The following is a 19,298-nucleotide window of genomic DNA, read 5'->3' as shown; positions in this document are numbered from 1 at the left end:
TAGAGTGTCAGCTCCTGGGCTCAGTCATAGACTATAGTGGGGACATTAGAGTGTCAGCTCCTGAGCTCAGCCATAGACTATAGTGGGGACATTAGAGTGTCAGCTCCTGGGCTCAGCCATAGACTATAGTGGGGACATTGGAGTGTCAGCTCTTAGGCTCAGTCATAGACTATAGTGGGGACATTAGAGTGTCAGCTCCTGGGCTCAGTCATAGACTATAATGGGGACATTAGAGTGTCAGCTCCCGGGCTCAGTCATAGACTATAGAGGGGACATTAGAGTGTCAGCTCCTGGGCTCAGCCATAGACTATAGTGGGGACATTAGAGTGTCAGCTCCTGGGCTCAGTCATAGACTATAGTGGGGACATTAGAGTGTCAGCTCCTGTGCTCAGTCATAGACTATAGTGGGGACATTGGAGTGTCAGCTCTTAGGCTCAGTCATAGACTATAGTAGGGACATTAGAGTGTCAGCTCCTGGGCTCAGTCATAGACTATAGTGGGGACATTGCAGTGTCAGCTCCTGGGCTCAGTCATAGACTATAGTGGGGACATTGGAGTGTCAGCTCCTGGGCTCAGTCATAGACTATAGTGGGGACATTGGAGTGTCAGCTCCTGGGCTCAGCCATAGACTATAGTGGGGACATTAGAGTGTCAGCTCCTGGGCTCAGCCAAAGACTATACTGGGGACATTAGAGTGTCAGCTCCTGGGCTCAGTCATAGACTATAGTGGGGACATTGGAGTGTCAGCTCCTGGGCTCAGCCAAAGACTATACTGGGGACATTAGAGTGTCAGCTCCTGGGCTCAGTCATAGACTATAGTGGGGACATTAGAGTGTCAGCTCCTGGGCTCAGCCAAAGACTATACTGGGGACATTAGAGTGTCAGCTCCTGAGCTCAGCCATAGACTATAGTGGGGACATTGGAGTGTCAGCTCCTGGGCCCAGTCATAGACTATAGTGGGGACATTAGAGTGTCAGCTCCTGGGCCCAGTCATAGACTATAGTGGGGACATTAGAGTGTCAGCTCCTGGGCCCAGTCATAGACTATAGTGGGGACATTAGAGTGTCAGCTCCTGGGCTCAGTTATAGACTATAGTGGGGCCATTGGAGTGTCAGCTCCTGGGCCCAGTCATAGACTATAGTAGGGACATTAGAGTGTCAGCTCCTGGGCTCAGTTATAGACTATAGTGGGGCCATTGGAGTGTCAGCTCCTGGGCCCAGTCATAGACTATAGTGGGGACATTAGAGTGTCAGCTCCTGGGCCCAGTCATAGACTATAGTGGGGACATTAGAGTGTCAGCTCCTGGGCCCAGTCATAGACTATAGTGGGGATATTAGAGTGTCAGCTCCTGGGCTCAGCCATAGACTATAGTGGGGACATTGGAGTGTCAGCTCCTGGGCTCAGTCATAGACTATAGTGGGGACATTAGAGTGTCAGCTCCTGGGTCCAGTCATAGACTATAGTAGAGACATTAGAGTGTCAGCTCCTGAGCTCAGCCATAGACTATAGTGGGGACATTGGAGTGTCAGCTCCTGGGCTCAGTCATAGACTATAGTGGGGACATTAGAGTGTCAGCTCCTGGGCTCAGTCATAGACTATAGTGAGGACATTAGAGTGTCAGCTCCTGGGCTCAATCATAGACTATAGTGGGGACATTAGAGTGTCAGCTCCTGGGCCCAGTCATAGACTATAATGGGGACATTAGAGTGTCAGTTCCTGGGCTCAGTCGTAGACTATAGTGAGGACATTAGAGTGTCAGCTCCTGGGCTGAGCCATACACTATAGTGGGGACATTAGAGTGTCAGCTCCTGAGCTCAGCCATAGACTATAGTGGGGACATTAGAGTGTCAGCTCCTGAGCTCTGCCATAGACTATAGTGGGGACATTGGAGTGTCAGCTCCTGGGCTTAGCCATAGACTATAGTGGGGACATTGGAGTGTCAGCTCCTGAGCTCAGCCATAGACTATAGTGGGGAAATTAGAGTGTCAGCTCCTAGGCTCAGCCATAGACTATAGTGGGGACATTAGAGTGTCAGCTCCTGGGCTCAGCCATAGACTATAGTGGGGATATTGGAGTGTCAGCTCCTGGGCTCAGCCATAGACTATAGTGGGGACATTAGAGTGTCAGCTCCTAGGCTCAGCCATAGACTGTACTGGGGACATTAGAGTGTCAGCTCCTGGGCCCAGTCATAGACTATAGTGGGGACATTAGAGTGTCAGCTCCTGGGCTCAGTCATAGACTATAGTGGGGATATTGGAGTGTCAGCTCCTGGGCTCAGCCATAGACTATAGTGGGGACATTGGAGTGTCAGCTCCTGGGCTTAGCCATAGACTATAGTGGGGACATTGGAGTGTCAGCTCCTGAGCTCAGCCATAGACTATAGTGGGGAAATTAGAGTGTCAGCTCCTAGGCTCAGCCATAGACTATAGTGGGGACATTAGAGTGTCAGCTCACGGGCTCAGTCATAGACTATAGTGGGGACATTAGAGTGTCAGCTCCTGAGCTCAGCCATAGACTGTACTGGGGACATTAGAGTGTCAGCTCCTGGGCTCAGCCATAGACTGTACTGGGGACATTAGAGTGTCAGCTCCTGGGCTCAGCCATAGACTATAGTGGGGACATTGGAGTGTCAGCTCCTGGGCTCAGTCATAGACTATAGTGGGGACATTGGAGTGTCAGCTCCTGGGCTCAGTCATAGACTATAGTGGGGACGTTAGAGTGTCAGCTCCTGGGCTCAGCCATAGACTATAGTGGGGACGTTAGAGTGTCAGCTCCTGGGCTCAGTCATAGACTATAGTGGGGACATTAGAGTGTCAGCTCCTGGGCTCAGTCATAGACTATAGTGGGGACATTAGAGTGTCAGTTCCTGGGCTCAGTCATAGACTATAGTGGGGACATTAGAGTGTCAGTTCCTGGGCTCAGCCATAGACTATAGTGGGGACGTTAGAGTGTCAGCTCCTGGGCTCAGTCATAGACTATAGTGGGGACATTAGAGTGTCAGCTCCTGGGCTCAGCCATAGACTATAGTGGGGACATTAGAGTGTCAGCTCCTGGGCTCAGTCATAGACTATAGTGGGGACATTAGAGTGTCAGCTCCTGGGCTCAGCCATAGACTATAGTGGGGACATTAGAGTGTCAGCTCCTGGGCTCAGTCATAGACTATAGTGGGGACATTAGAGTGTCAGCTCCTGAGCTCAGCCATAGACTATAGTGGGGACATTAGAGTGTCAGCTCCTGGGCTCAGCCATAGACTATAGTGGGGACATTGGAGTGTCAGCTCTTAGGCTCAGTCATAGACTATAGTGGGGACATTAGAGTGTCAGCTCCTGGGCTCAGTCATAGACTATAATGGGGACATTAGAGTGTCAGCTCCCGGGCTCAGTCATAGACTATAGAGGGGACATTAGAGTGTCAGCTCCTGGGCTCAGCCATAGACTATAGTGGGGACATTAGAGTGTCAGCTCCTGGGCTCAGTCATAGACTATAGTGGGGACATTAGAGTGTCAGCTCCTGTGCTCAGTCATAGACTATAGTGGGGACATTGGAGTGTCAGCTCTTAGGCTCAGTCATAGACTATAGTAGGGACATTAGAGTGTCAGCTCCTGGGCTCAGTCATAGACTATAGTGGGGACATTGCAGTGTCAGCTCCTGGGCTCAGTCATAGACTATAGTGGGGACATTAGAGTGTCAGCTCCTGTGCTCAGTCATAGACTATAGTGGGGACGTTAGAGTGTCAGCTCCTGGGCTCAGTCATAGACTATAGTGGGGACATTAGAGTGTCAGCTCCTGGGCTCAGTCATAGACTATAGTGGGGACATTAGAGTGTCAGTTCCTGGGCTCAGTCATAGACTATAGTGGGGACATTAGAGTGTCAGCTCCTGGGCTCAGCCATAGACTATAGTGGGGACATTGGAGTGTCAGCTCCTGGGCTCAGTCATAGACTATAGTGGGGACATTGGAGTGTCAGCTCCTGGGCTCAGCCATAGACTATAGTGGGGACATTAGAGTGTCAGCTCCTGGGCTCAGCCAAAGACTATACTGGGGACATTAGAGTGTCAGCTCCTGGGCTCAGTCATAGACTATAGTGGGGACATTGGAGTGTCAGCTCCTGGGCTCAGCCAAAGACTATACTGGGGACATTAGAGTGTCAGCTCCTGGGCTCAGTCATAGACTATAGTGGGGACATTAGAGTGTCAGCTCCTGGGCTCAGCCAAAGACTATACTGGGGACATTAGAGTGTCAGCTCCTGAGCTCAGCCATAGACTATAGTGGGGACATTGGAGTGTCAGCTCCTGGGCCCAGTCATAGACTATAGTGGGGACATTAGAGTGTCAGCTCCTGGGCCCAGTCATAGACTATAGTGGGGACATTAGAGTGTCAGCTCCTGGGCTCAGTTATAGACTATAGTGGGGCCATTGGAGTGTCAGCTCCTGGGCCCAGTCATAGACTATAGTAGGGACATTAGAGTGTCAGCTCCTGGGCTCAGTTATAGACTATAGTGGGGCCATTGGAGTGTCAGCTCCTGGGCCCAGTCATAGACTATAGTGGGGACATTAGAGTGTCAGCTCCTGGGCCCAGTCATAGACTATAGTGGGGACATTAGAGTGTCAGCTCCTGGGCCCAGTCATAGACTATAGTGGGGATATTAGAGTGTCAGCTCCTGGGCTCAGCCATAGACTATAGTGGGGACATTGGAGTGTCAGCTCCTGGGCTCAGTCATAGACTATAGTGGGGACATTAGAGTGTCAGCTCCTGGGTCCAGTCATAGACTATAGTAGAGACATTAGAGTGTCAGCTCCTGAGCTCAGCCATAGACTATAGTGGGGACATTGGAGTGTCAGCTCCTGGGCTCAGTCATAGACTATAGTGGGGACATTAGAGTGTCAGCTCCTGGGCTCAGTCATAGACTATAGTGAGGACATTAGAGTGTCAGCTCCTGGGCTCAGTCATAGACTATAGTGGGGAAGTGTCAGCTCCTGGGCTCAATCATAGACTATAGTGGGGACATTAGAGTGTCAGCTCCTGGGCCCAGTCATAGACTATAATGGGGACATTAGAGTGTCAGTTCCTGGGCTCAGTCGTAGACTATAGTGAGGACATTAGAGTGTCAGCTCCTGGGCTGAGCCATACACTATAGTGGGGACATTAGAGTGTCAGCTCCTGAGCTCAGCCATAGACTATAGTGGGGACATTGGAGTGTCAGCTCCTGGGCTCAGTCATAGACTATAGTGGGGACATTAGAGTGTCAGCTCCTGAGCTCTGCCATAGACTATAGTGGGGACATTGGAGTGTCAGCTCCTGGGCTTAGCCATAGACTATAGTGGGGACATTGGAGTGTCAGCTCCTGAGCTCAGCCATAGACTATAGTGGGGAAATTAGAGTGTCAGCTCCTAGGCTCAGCCATAGACTATAGTGGGGACATTAGAGTGTCAGCTCACGGGCTCAGTCATAGACTATAGTGGGGACATTAGAGTGTCAGCTCCTGGGCTCAGCCATAGACTATAGTGGGGATATTGGAGTGTCAGCTCCTGGGCTCAGCCATAGACTATAGTGGGGACATTAGAGTGTCAGCTCCTAGGCTCAGCCATAGACTGTATTGGGGACATTAGAGTGTCAGCTCCTGGGCCCAGTCATAGACTATAGTGGGGACATTAGAGTGTCAGCTCCTGGGCTCAGTCATAGACTATAGTGGGGATATTGGAGTGTCAGCTCCTGGGCTCAGCCATAGACTATAGTGGGGACATTAGAGTGTCAGCTCCTAGGCTCAGCCATAGACTGTACTGGGGACATTAGAGTGTCAGCTCCTGGGCCCAGTCATAGACTATAGTGGGGACATTAGAGTGTCAGCTCCTGGGCTCAGTCATAGAATATAGTGGGGCCATTGGAGTGTCAGCTCCTGGGCTCAGTCATAGAATATAGTGGGGCCATTGGAGTGTCAGCTCCTGGGCTCAGTCATAGAATATAGTGTGGCCATTGGAGTGTCAGCTCCTGGGCTCAGCCATAGACTATAGTGGGGACATTAGAGTGTCAGCTCCTGGGCTCAGCCATAGACTATAGTGGGGACATTAGAGTGTCAGCTCCTGGGCTCAGCCATACACTGTACTGGGGACATTGGAGTGTCAGCTCCTGGGCTTAGCCATAGACTATAGTGGAGCCATTGGAGTGTAAGCTCCTGGGCTCAGTCATAGACTATAGTGGGGACATTGGAGTGTCAGCTCCTGGGCTCAGTCATAGACTATAGTGGGGACATTAGAGTGTCAGCTCCTGGGCTTAGCCATAGACTATAGTGGGGACATTAGAGTGTCAGCTCCTGGGCCCAGTCATAGACTATAGTGGGGCCATTGGAGTGTCAGCTCCTGGGCTCAGTCATAGACTATAGTGGGGCCATTGGAGTGTCAGCTCCTGGGCTCAGTCATAGACTATAGTGGGGCCATTGGAGTGTAAGCTCCTGGGCTCAGTCATAGACTATAGTGGGGACATTAGAGTGTCAGCTCCTGAGCTCAGCCATAGACTATAGTGGGGATATTGGAGTGTCAGCTCCTGGGCTCAGTCATAGACTATAGTGGGGACATTAGAGTGTCAGCTCCTGGGCTCAGCCATAGACTATAGTGGGGATATTGGAGTGTCAGCTCCTGGGCTCAGACATAGACTATAGTGGGGACATTGGAGTGTAAGCTCCTGGGCTCAGTCATAGACTATAGTGGGGACATTAGAGTGTCAGCTCCTGGGCTCAGCCATAGACTATAGTGGGGATATTGGAGTGTCAGCTCCTGGGCTCAGACATAGACTATAGTGGGGACATTGGAGTGTTAGCTCCTGGGCTCAGTCATAGACTATAGTGGGGACATTAGAGTGTCAGCTCCTGGGCTCAGCCATAGACTATAGTGGGGATATTGGAGTGTCAGCTCCTGGGCTCAGCCATAGACTATAGTGGGGACATTAGAGTGTCAGCTCCTGAGCTCAGCCATAGACTATAGTGGGGATATTGGAGTGTCAGCTCCTGGGCTCAGTCATAGACTATAGTGGGGACATTAGAGTGTCAGCTCCTGGGCTCAGCCATAGACTATAGTGGGGACATTGGAGTGTAAGCTCCAGGGCTCAGCCATAGACTATAGTGGGGATATTGGAGTGTCAGCTCCTGGGCTCAGCCATAGACTATAGTGGGGACATTAGAGTGTCAGCTCCTGGGCTCAGTCATAGACTATAGTAAGGACATTGGAGTGTCAGCTCCTGGGCTCAGCCATAGACTATAGTGGGGATATTGGAGTGTCAGCTCCTAGGCTCAGCCATAGACTGTACTGGGGACATTAGAGTGTCAGCTCCTGGGCCCAGTCATAGACTATAGTGGGGACATTAGAGTGTCAGCTCCTGGGCCCAGTCATAGACTATAGTGGGGACATTAGAGTGTCAGCTCCTGGGCCCAGTCATAGACTATAGTGGGGACATTAGAGTGTCAGCTCCTGGGCTCAGCCATAGACTGCACTGGGGACAATAGAGTGTCAGCTCCTGGGCTCAGTCATAGACTATAGTGGGGACATTAGAGTGTCAGCTCCTGGGCTCAGCCATAGACTATAGTGGGGACATTGGAGTGTTAGCTCCTGGGCTCAGTCATAGACTATAGTGGGGACATTAGAGTGTCAGCTCCTGGGCTCAGCCATAGACTATAGTGGGGATATTGGAGTGTCAGCTCCTGAGCTCAGCCATAGACTATAGTGGGGACATTAGAGTGTCAGCTCCTGAGCTCAGCCATAGACTATAGTGGGGACATTGGAGTGTCAGCTCCTGGGCTCAGTCATAGACTATAGTGGGGACATTAGAGTGTCAGCTCCTGGGCTCAGCCACAGACTGTACTGGGGACATTAGAGTGTCAGCTCCTGGGCTCAGTCATAGACTATAATGGGGACATTGGAGTGTCAGCCCCTGGGCCCAGTCATAGACTATAATGGGGACATTGGAGTGTCAGCTCCTGGGCTCATCCATAGACTATAGTGGGGACATTGGAGTGTCAGCTCCTGGGCTTAGCCATAGACTACAGTGGGGACATTAGAGTGTCAGCTCCTGGGCTCAGCCACAGACTGTACTGGGGACATTAGAGTGTCAGCTGCTGGGTCCAGTCATAGACTGTACTGGGGACATTGGAGTGTCAGCTCCTGGGCTTAGTCATAGACTATAGTGGGGAAATTGGGGTGTCAGCTCCTGGGCTCAGCCATAGACTATAGTGGGGACATTAGAGTGTCAGCTCCTGGGCTCAGCCATAGACTATAGTGGGGACATTAGAGTGTCAGCTCCCGGGCTCAGCCATAGACTATAGTGGGGACATTAGAGTGTCAGCTCCTGAGCTCAGCCATAGACTATAGTGGGGACATTAGAGTGTCAGCTCCTGAGCTCAGCCATAGACTATAGTGGGGACATTAGAGTGTCAGCTCCTGAGCTCAGCCATAGACTATAGTGGGGACATTAGAGTGTCAGCTCCTAGGCTCAGCCATAGACTGTACTGGGGACATTAGAGTGTCAGCTCCTGGGCCCAGTCATAGACTATAATGGGGACATTAGAGTGTCAGCTCCTGGGCTCAGCCATAGACAATAGTGAGGACATTAGAGTGTCAGCTCCTGGGCCCAGTCATAGACTATAGTGGGGACATTAGAGTGTCAGCTCCTGGGCTCAGTCATATACTATAGTGGTAACATTAGAGTGTCAGCTCCTGGGCTCAGCCATAGACTGTACTGGGGACATTAGAGTGTCAGCTCCTGGGCTCAGTCATAGACTATAGTGGGGACATTAGAGTGTCAGCTCCTGGGCTCAGTCATAGACTATAGTGGGGACATAAGAGTGTCAGCTCCTGGGCTCAGTCATAGACTATAGTGGGGACATTGGAGTGTCAGCTCCTAGGCTCAGCCATAGACTATAGTGGGGACATTAGAGTGTCAGCTCCTGGGCTCAGTCATAGACTATAGTGGGGACATTAGATTGTCAGCTCCTGGGCTCAGTCATAGACTATAGTGGGGACATTAGAGTGTCAGCTCCTGGGCTCAGCCATAGACTATAGAGGGGACATTGGAGTGTCAGCTCCTGGGCTCAGTCATAGACTATAGTGGGGACATTAGAGTGTCAGCTCCTGGGCTCAGCCATAGACTATAGTGGGGACATTAGAGTGTCAGCTCCTGGGCTCAGTCATAGACTATAGTGGGGACATTGGAGTGTCAGCTCCTGGGCTCAGCCATAGACTATAGAGGGGACATTAGAGTGTCAGCTCCTGGGCTCAGCCATACACTATAGTGGGGACATTAGAGTGTCAGCTCCTGAGCTCAGCCATAGACTGTACTGGGGACATTAGAGTGTCAGCTCCTGGGCTCAGCCATAGACTGTACTGGGGACATTAGAGTGTCAGCTCCTGGGCTCAGCCATAGACTATAGTGGGGACATTGGAGTGTCAGCTCCTGGGCTCAGTCATAGACTATAGTGGGGAAATTGGAGTGTCAGCTCCTGGGCTCAGCCATAGACTATAGTGGGGACATTAGAGTGTCAGCTCCTGAGCTCAGCCATAGACTGTACTGGGGACATTAGAGTGTCAGCTCCTGGGCTCAGCCATAGACTGTACTGGGGACATTAGAGTGTCAGCTCCTGGGCTCAGCCATAGACTATAGTGGGGACATTGGAGTGTCAGCTCCTGGGCTCAGTCATAGACTATAGTGGGGAAATTGGAGTGTCAGCTCCTGGGCTCAGCCATAGACTATAGTGGGGACATTGGAGTGTCAGCTCCTGGGCTCAGTCATAGACTATAGTGGGGAAATTGGAGTGTCAGCTCCTGGGCTCAGCCATAGACTATAGTGGGGACATTAGAGTGTCAGCTCCTAGGCTCAGCCATAGACTGTACTGGGGACATTAGAGTGTCAGCTCCTGGGCCCAGTCATAGACTATAATGGGGACATTAGAGTGTCAGCTCCTGGGCTCAGTCATATACTATAGTGGTAACATTAGAGTGTCAGCTCCTGGGCTCAGCCATAGACTGTACTGGGGACATTAGAGTGTCAGCTCCAGGGCTCAGTCATAGACTATAATGGGGACATTAGAGTGTCAGCTCCTGGGCTCAGTCATAGACTATAGTGGGGACATTAGAGTGTCAGCTCCTGGGCCCAGTCATAGACTATAGTGGGGACATTGGAGTGTCAGCTCCTGGGCCCAGTCATAGACTATAGTGGGGACATTGGAGTGTCAGCTCCTGGGCTCAGTCATAGACTATAGTGGGGACATTAGAGTGTCAGCTCCTGGGCTCAGTCATAGACTATAGTGGGGACGTTAGAGTGTCAGCTCCTGGGCTCAGTCATAGACTATAGTGGGGACATTAGAGTGTCAGCTCCTGGGCTCAGTCATAGACTATAGTGGGGACATTAGAGTGTCAGCTCCTGGGCTCAGTCATAGACTATAGTGGGGACATTAGAGTGTCAGCTCCTGGGCTCAGCCATAGACTATAGTGGGGACATTAGAGTGTCAGCTCCTGGGCTCAGTCATAGACTATAGTGGGGACATTAGAGTGTCAGCTCCTGGGCTCAGTCATAGACTATAGTGGGGACATTAGAGTGTCAGCTCCTGGGCTCAGCCATAGACTATAGTGGGGACATTAGAGTGTCAGCTCCTGGGCCCAGTCATAGACTATAGTGGGGACATTAGAGTGTCAGCTCCTGAGCTCAGCCATAGACTATAGTGGGGACATTAGAGTGTCAGCTCCTGGGCTCAGCCATAGACTATAGTGGGGACATTGGAGTGTCAGCTCTTAGGCTCAGTCATAGACTATAGTGGGGACATTAGAGTGTCAGCTCCTGGGCTCAGTCATAGACTATAATGGGGACATTAGAGTGTCAGCTCCCGGGCTCAGTCATAGACTATAGTGGGGACATTAGAGTGTCAGCTCCTGGGCTCAGCCATAGACTATAGTGGGGACATTAGAGTGTCAGCTCCTGGGCTCAGCCAAAGACTATACTGGGGACATTAGAGTGTCAGCTCCTGTGCTCAGTCATAGACTATAGTGGGGCCATTGGAGTGTCAGCTCCTGGGCTCAGTCATAGACTATAGTAGGGACATTAGAGTGTCAGCTCCTGGGCTCAGTCATAGACTATAGTGGGGACATTAGAGTGTCAGCTCCTGGGCTCAGTCATAGACTATAGTGGGGACATTGGAGTGTCAGCTCCTGGGCTCAGTCATAGACTATAGTGGGGACATTAGAGTGTCAGCTCCTGGGCTCAGCCATAGACTATAGTGGGGACATTAGAGTGTCAGCTCCTGGGCTCAGTCATAGACTATAGTGGGGACATTGGAGTGTCAGCTCCTGGGCTCAGCCAAAGACTATACTGGGGACATTAGAGTGTCAGCTCCTGGGCTCAGTCATAGACTATAGTGGGGACATTAGAGTGTCAGCTCCTGAGCTCAGCCATAGACTATAGTGGGGACATTGGAGTGTGAGCTCCTGGGCTCAGTCATAGACTATAGTAGGGACATTAGAGTGTCAGCTCCTGGGCTCAGTTATAGACTATAGTGGGGCCATTGGAGTGTCAGCTCCTGGGCTCAGTCATAGCCTATAGTGGGGACATTAGAGTGTCAGCTCCTGGGCCCAGTCATAGACTATAGTGGGGACATTAGAGTGTCAGCTCCTGGGCCCAGTCATAGACTATAGTGGGGACATTAGAGTGTCAGCTCCTGGGCCCAGTCATAGACTATAGTGGGGATATTAGAGTGTCAGCTCCTGGGCTCAGTCATAGACTATAGTGGGGACATTGGAGTGTCAGCTCCTGGGCTCAGTCATAGACTATAGTGGGGACATTAGAGTGTCAGCTCCTGGGCTCAGCCATAGACTATAGTGGGGACATTAGAGTGTCAGCTCCTGGGCTCAGCCATAGACTGTACTGGGGACATTGGAGTGTCAGCTCCTGGGCTTAGCCATAGACTATAGTGGGGACATTGGAGTGTCAGCTCCTGGGCCCAGTCATAGACTATAGTGAGGACATTGGAGTGTCAGCTCCTAGGCTCAGCCATAGACTGTACTGGGGACATTAGAGTGTCAGCTCCTGGGCCCAGTCATAGACTATAGTGGGGCCATTGGAGTGTCAACTCCTGGGCTCAGCCATAGACTATAGTGGGGACATTAGAGTGTCAGCTCCTGGGCTCAGTCATAGACTATAGTGGGGACATTGGAGTGTCAGCTCCCGGGCTCAGTCATAGACTATAGTGGGGACATTAGAGTGTCAGCTCCTGGGCTCAGTCATAGACTATAGTGGAGCCATTGGAGTGTAAGCTCCTGGGCTCAGTCATAGACTATAGTGGGGCCATTGGAGTGTCAGCTCCTGGGCTCAGTCATAGACTATAGTGGGGCCATTGGAGTGTCAGCTCCAGGGCTCAGCCATAGACTATAGTGGGGATATTGGAGCGTCAGCTCCTGGGCTCAGTCATAGACTATAGTGGGGCCATTGGAGTGTCAGCTCCTGGGCTCAGTCATAGACTATAGTGGGGACATTGGAGTGTCAGCTCCTGGGCTCAGTCATAGACTATAGTGGGGACATTAGAGTGTCAGCTCCTGGGCTTAGCCATAGACTATAGTGGGGACATTAGAGTGTCAGCTCCTGGGCCCAGTCATAGACTATAGTGGGGCCATTGGAGTGTCAGCTCCTGGGCTCAGTCATAGACTATAGTGGGGCCATTGGAGTGTCAGCTCCTGGGCTCAGTCATAGACTATAGTGGGGCCATTGGAGTGTCAGCTCCTGGGCTCAGTCATAGACTATAGTGGGGCCATTGGAGTGTCAGCTCCTGGGCTCAGTCATAGACTATAGTGGGGCCATTGGAGTGTCAGCTCCTGGGCTCAGTCATAGACTATAGTGGGGACATTAGAGTGTCAGCTCCTGGGCTCAGCCATAGACTATAGTGGGGATATTGGAGTGTCAGCTCCTGGGCTCAGACATAGACTATAGTGGGGACATTGGAGTGTAAGCTCCTGGGCTCAGTCATAGACTATAGTGGGGACATTAGAGTGTCAGCTCCTGAGCTCAGCCATAGACTATAGTGGGGATATTGGAGTGTCAGCTCCTGGGCTCAGACATAGACTATAGTGGGGACATTGGAGTGTAAGCTCCTGGGCTCAGTCATAGACTATAGTGGGGACATTAGAGTGTCAGCTCCTGAGCTCAGCCATAGACTATAGTGGGGACATTGGAGTGTAAGCTCCAGGGCTCAGCCATAGACTATAGTGGGGATATTGGAGTGTCAGCTCCTGGGCTCAGCCATAGACTATAGTGGGGACATTAGAGTGTCAGCTCCTGGGCTCAGTCATAGACTATAGTGAGGACATTGGAGTGTCAGCTCCTGGGCTCAGCCATAGACTATAGTGGGGATATTGGAGTGTCAGCTCCTAGGCTCAGCCATAGACTGTACTGGGGACATTAGAGTGTCAGCTCCTGGGCCCAGTCATAGACTATAGTGGGGACATTAGAGTGTCAGCTCCTGGGCCCAGTCATAGACTATAGTGGGGACATTAGAGTGTCAGCTCCTGGGCCCAGTCATAGACTATAGTGGGGACATTAGAGTGTCAGCTCCTGGGCTCAGCCATAGACTATAATGGGGACATTGGAGTGTCAGCCCCTGGGCCCAGTCATAGACTGCACTGGGGACAATAGAGTGTCAGCTCCTGGGCTCAGTCATAGACTATAGTGGGGACATTAGAGTGTCAGCTCCTGGGCTCAGCCACAGACTGTACTGGGGACATTAGAGTGTCAGCTCCTGGGCTCAGTCATAGACTATAATGGGGACATTGGAGTGTCAGCCCCTGGGCCCAGTCATAGACTATAATGGGGACATTGGAGTGTCAGCCCCTGGGCTCATCCATAGACTATAGTGGGGACATTGGAGTGTCAGCTCCTGGGCTTAGCCATAGACTACAGTGGGGACATTAGAGTGTCAGCTCCTGGGCTCAGCCACAGACTGTACTGGGGACATTAGAGTGTCAGCTCCTGGGCTCAGTCATAGACTATAGTGGGGACATTAGAGTGTCAGCTCCTGGGCTTAGTCATAGACTATAGTGGGGACATTAGAGTATCAGCTCCTGGGCTCAGCCATAGACTATAGTGGGGACATTAGAGTGTCAGCTCCTGGGCTCAGTCATAGACTGCACTGGGGACATTAGAGTGTCAGCTCCTGGGCTCAGTCAGACTATAGTGGAGACATTGGAGTATCAGCTCCTGGGCTCAGCCATAGACTATAGTGAAGACATTGGAGTGTCAGCTCCTGGGCTCAGTCATAGACTATAGTGGGGACATTAGAGTGTCAGCTTCAGGGCCCAGTCATAGACTGTACTGAGCACATTAGAGTGTCAGCTCCTGGGCTCAGTCATAGACTATAGTGGGGACATTAGAGTGTCAGCTCCTGGGCTCAGTCATAGACTATAGTGAAGACATTAGAGTGTCAGCTCCTGGGCTCAGCCATAGACTATAGTGGGGACATTAGAGTGTCAGCTCCTGGGCCCAGTCATAGACTATAGTGGGGACATTAGAGTGTCAGCTCCTGGGCTCAGTCATAAACTATAGTGGGGCCATTGGAGTGTCAGCTCCTGGGCTCAGTCATAGACTATAGTGAGGACATTAGAATGTCAGCTCCTGGGCTCAGCCATAGACTATAGTGGGGGCATTAGAGTGTCAGCTCCTGAGCCCAGTCAAAGACTATAGTGGGGACTTTAGAGTGTCAGCTCCTGGGCTCATCCATAGACTATAGTGGGGACATTAGAGTGTCAGCTCCTGGGCCCAGTCATAGACTATAGTGGGGACATTAGAGTGTCAGCTCCTGGGCTCAGTCATAGACTATAGTTGGGACATTAGAGTGTCAGCTCCTGGGCTCAGCCATAGACTATAGTGGGGACATTAGAGTGTCAGCTCCTGGGCCCAGTCATAGACTATAGTGGGGACATTGGAGTGTCAGCTCCTGGGCTCAGCCATAGACTATAGTGGGGACATTAGAGTGTCAGCTCCTGGGCCCAGTCATAGACTATAGTGGGGACATTAGAGTGTCAGCTCCTGGGCCCAGTCATAGACTATAGTGGGGACATTAGAGTGTCAGCTCCTGGGCTCAGTCATAAACTATAGTGAAGACATTAGAGTGTCAGCTCCTGGGCTCAGTCATAAACTATAGTGGGGCCATTGGAGTGTCAGCTCCTGGGCTCAGTCATAGACTATAGTGAGGACATTAGAATGTCAGCTCCTGGGCTCAGCCATAGACTATAGTGGGGGCATTAGAGTGTCAGCTCCTGGGCCCAGTCAAAGACTATAGTGGGGACATTAGAGTGTCAGCTCCTGGGCCCAGTCATAGACTATAGTGGGGCCATTGGAGTGTCAGCTCCTGGGCTCAGCCATAGACTATAGTGGGGATATTGGAGTGTCAGCTCCTGGGCTCAGCCATAGACTATAGTGGGGATATTGGAGTGTCAGCTCCTGGGCCCAGTCATAGACTATAGTGGGGACATTAGAGTGTCAGCTCCTGCGCCAAGTCATAGACTGTACTGGGGACATTAGAGTGTCAGGTCCTGGGCTCAATCATATACTATAGTGGGGACATTAGAGTGTCAGCTCCTGGGCCCAGTCATAGACTATAGTGGGGACATTAGAGTGTCAGCTCCTGCGCCAAGTCATAGACTGTACTGGGGACATTAGAGTGTCAGCTCCTGGGCTCAGCCATAGACTATAGTGGGGACATTAGAGTGTCAGCTCCTGAGCTCAGCCATAGACTATAGTGGGGACATTAGAGTGTCAGTTCCTGGGCCCAGTCATAGACTATAATGGGGACATTAGAGTGTCAGCTCCTGGGCTCAGTCATAGACTATAGTGGGGAAGTGTCAGCTCCTGGGCCCAGTCATAGACTATAGTGGGGAAGTGTCAGCTCCTGGGCTCAGTCATAGACTATAGTGGTGACATTAGAGTGTCAGCTCCTGAGCTCAGCCATAGACTATAGTGGGGACATTAGAGTGTCAGTTCCTGGGCCCAGTCATAGACTATAATGGGGACATTAGAGTGTCAGTTCCTGGGCTCAGTCGTAGACTATAGTGGGGACATTAGAGTGTCAGCTCCTGGGCTCAGCCATTGACTATAGTGGGGACATTAGAGTGTCAGCTCCTGGGCTCAGTCATAGACTATAGTGGGGACATTGGAGTGTCAGCTCCTGTGCTCAGTCATAGACTATAGTGGGGACATTGGAGTGTCAGCTCCTGGACTCATAGACTGCAGTGGGGACATTAGAGTGTCAGCTCCTGGGCCCAGTCATAGACTATAGTGGGGACATTAGAGTGTCAGCTCCTGGGCTCAGTCATAGACTATAGTGGGGACATTGGAGTGTCAGCTCCTGGGCTCATAGACTGCAGTGGGGACATTAGAGTGTCAGCTCCTGGGCTCAGTCATAGACTATAGTGGGGACATTAGAGTGTCAGCTCTTAGGCTCAGTCATAGACTACAGTGGGGACAACAGAGTGTCAGCTCCTGGGCCCAGTCATAGACTATAGTGGGGACATTAGAGTGTCAGCTCCTGGGCCCAGTCATAGACTATAGTGGGGACATTGGAGTGCCAGCTCCTGGGCTCAGTCATAGACTATAGTGGGGACATTGGAGTGTCAGCTCCTGGGCTCAGCCATAGACTATAGTGGGGACTTTAGAGTGTCAGCTCCTGAGCTCAGCCATAGACTATAGTGGGGACATTAGAGTGTCAGCTCCTGAGCTCAGCCATAGACTATAGTGGGGACATTGGAGTGTCAGCTCCTGGGCTCAGCCATACACTATAGTGGGGACATTAGAGTGTCAGCTCCTGAGCTCAGCCATAGACTATAGTGGGGACTTTAGAGTGTCAGCTCCTGAGCTCAGCCATAGACTATAGTGGGGACATTAGAGTGTCAGCTCCTGAGCTCAGCCATAGACTATAGTGGGGACATTGGAGTGTCAGCTCCTGGGCTCAGTCATAGACTATAGTGGGGACATTAGAGTGTCAGCTCCTGGGCTCAGTCATGGACTGTACTGGGGACATTGGAGTGTCAGCTCCTGGGCTCAGTCATGGACTGTACTGGGGACATTAGAGTGTCAGCTCCTGGGCTCAGCCATAGACTATAGTGGGGACATTGGAGTGTCAGCTCCTGGGCCCAGTCATAGACTATAGTGGGGACATTAGAGTGTCAGCTCCTGGGCTCAGCCATAGACTATAGTGGGGACATTGGAGTGTCAGCTCCTGGGCTCAGCCATAGACTATAGTGGGGACATTAGAGAGTCAGCTCCTGGGCTCAGCCATAGACTATAGTGGGGACATTAGAGAGTCAGCTCCTGGCTCAGCCATAGACTATAGTGGGGACATTAGAGAGTCAGCTCCTGGGCTCAGCCATACACTATAGTGGGGAGATTAGAGTGTCAGCTCCTGGGCTCAGCCATAGACTATAGAGGGGACATTGGAGTGTCAGCTCCTGGGCTCAGCCATACACTATAGTGGGGAGATTAGAGTGTCAGCTCCTGGGCTCAGCCATAGACTATAGAGGGGACATTAGAGTGTCAGCTCCTGGGCTCAGCCATAGACTATAGAGGGGACATTGGAGTGTCAGCTCCTGGGCTCAGTCATTGACTATAGTGGGGACATTAGAGTGTCAGCTCCTGGGCTCAGCCATACACTATAGTGGGGAGATTAGAGTGTCAGCTCCTGGGCTCAGTTATAGACTATAGTGGCGACATTGGAGTGTCAGCTCCTGGGCTCAGCCATAGACTATAGTGGGGACATTAGAGTGTCAGCTCCTGGGCTCAGTCATAGACTATAGTGGGGACATTGGAGTGTCAGCTCCTGGGCTCAGTCATAGACTATAGTGGGGACATTAGAGTGTCAGCTCCTGGGCTCAGCCATGGACTATAGTGGGGACATTGGAGTGTCAGCTCCTGGGCTCAGTCATAGACTATAGTGGGGACATTGGAGTGTCAGCTCCTGGGCTCAGTCATAGACTATAGTGGGGACATTAGAGTGTCAGCTCCTGGGCTCAGTCATAGACTATAGTGGGGACATTAGAGTGTCAGCTCCTGGGCTCAGTCATAGACTATAGTGGGGACATTGGAGTGTCAGCTCCTGGGCTCAGTCATAGACTATAGTGGGGACATTAGAGTGTCAGCTCCTGGGCTCAGTCATAGACTCTAGTGGGGACATTAGAGTGTCAGCTCCTGGGCTCAGCCATGGACTATAGTGGGGACATTGGAGTGTCAGCTCCTGGGCTCAGTCATAGACTATAGTGGGGACATTGGAGTGTCAGCTCCTGGGCTCAGTCATAGACTATAGTGGGGACATTAGAGTGTCAGCTCCTGGGCTCAGTCATAGACTATAGTGGGGACATTAGAGTGTCAGCTCCTGGGCTCAGTCATAGACTATAGTGGGGACATTGGAGTGTCAGCTCCTGGGCTCAGTCATAGACTATAGTGGGGACATTAGAGTGTCAGCTCCTGGACTCAGTCATAGACTATAGTGGGGACATTGGAGTGTCAGCTCCTGGGCTCAGTCATAGACTATAGTGGGGACATTGGAGTGTCAGCTCCTGGGCTCAGTCATAGACTATAGTGGGGACATTGGAATGTTCTTACCTCCCTTGCGCCCGCTTTCCTTTTCTTTTCTCATTAGGTTTGTATTGCTCTCGCAGTGTCATGATGAATTGCACAGAACTCAGGAGATTGCGGAAGAAACTGAGACAGATTGAGACATTAGAACACCTTCCCCGGGAGCTGAGCCCCTGTGAGACCACCAAGGTACAGTATAAGGGGGTCTGGAGGGGATCCCTTCACACACATTGCTCAGGATTGGCTTCCCGATGTCTGGAGAAATGATGTTCAGCTGAGACCAAAGTACACGGGAAAGATAAACTGCATGAAAAAGAGACGCAGGAGATCAGCAGCATTTATAGCAAAAACAGATGAAAAAAATAAATAAAACAGGACATTATAGAAAATAAAAATGGTGATGTTTTTTTAATGATATTTAGTGTTCGGGTTTTACATTTACTTTATAATCGTAGCTCTATACATTCCGCTCTCAGATATACCACAGATTGATTTAATGATTGTACAGATTAGTTATGAGGCAGAGGAGCCCATAGTAACCAATCAGCTGTGATCACTGCAGCCTGTCAGTGCAATGTATGGGCTCAGCACTCACAGCTCTCACTCCCAGCCACAGGAATCACATTCCCACCATAGGGATTTGCAGAGTCATTAAACACTGAGAATCCCAGCGGAGTGATGTGTGGGTTCCAGGGGCAAGATACAGGTGA

General features: G+C 51.1%; 1 protein-coding gene across 3 annotated transcripts in view; it reads right to left on the bottom strand.

The window, feature by feature from the left end:
- Positions 1–19,298, bottom strand: part of CEP70 (centrosomal protein 70) — a 280,741-nt gene that overhangs the window by 56,530 nt on the left and 204,913 nt on the right. Inside the window, exon 1 of one of the 3 annotated variants that reach the window (XM_073634554.1) lies at positions 18,616–18,900. The exons of 1 other annotated variant lie outside the window; for it this stretch is intronic. Coding sequence is in view for 1 of the 2 variants with exons in the window: in XM_073634558.1 (XP_073490659.1) it covers positions 18,616–18,677 (62 nt within the window). In the remaining variant the exon portion in view is untranslated. Of the gene's footprint in view, positions 1–18,615; positions 18,901–19,298 lie in introns of those variants that run through there. One more of the 3 variants, XM_073634558.1, reaches the window with a different exon arrangement.

Source organism: Aquarana catesbeiana, linkage group LG06 (genome assembly GCF_042186555.1).
Source record: "Aquarana catesbeiana isolate 2022-GZ linkage group LG06, ASM4218655v1, whole genome shotgun sequence".
Classification (NCBI taxonomy): domain Eukaryota; kingdom Metazoa; phylum Chordata; class Amphibia; order Anura; family Ranidae; genus Aquarana; species Aquarana catesbeiana.
Note: the sequence above shows the minus strand (reverse complement) of the source record. Positions and strands in the feature narration are given on the sequence as shown.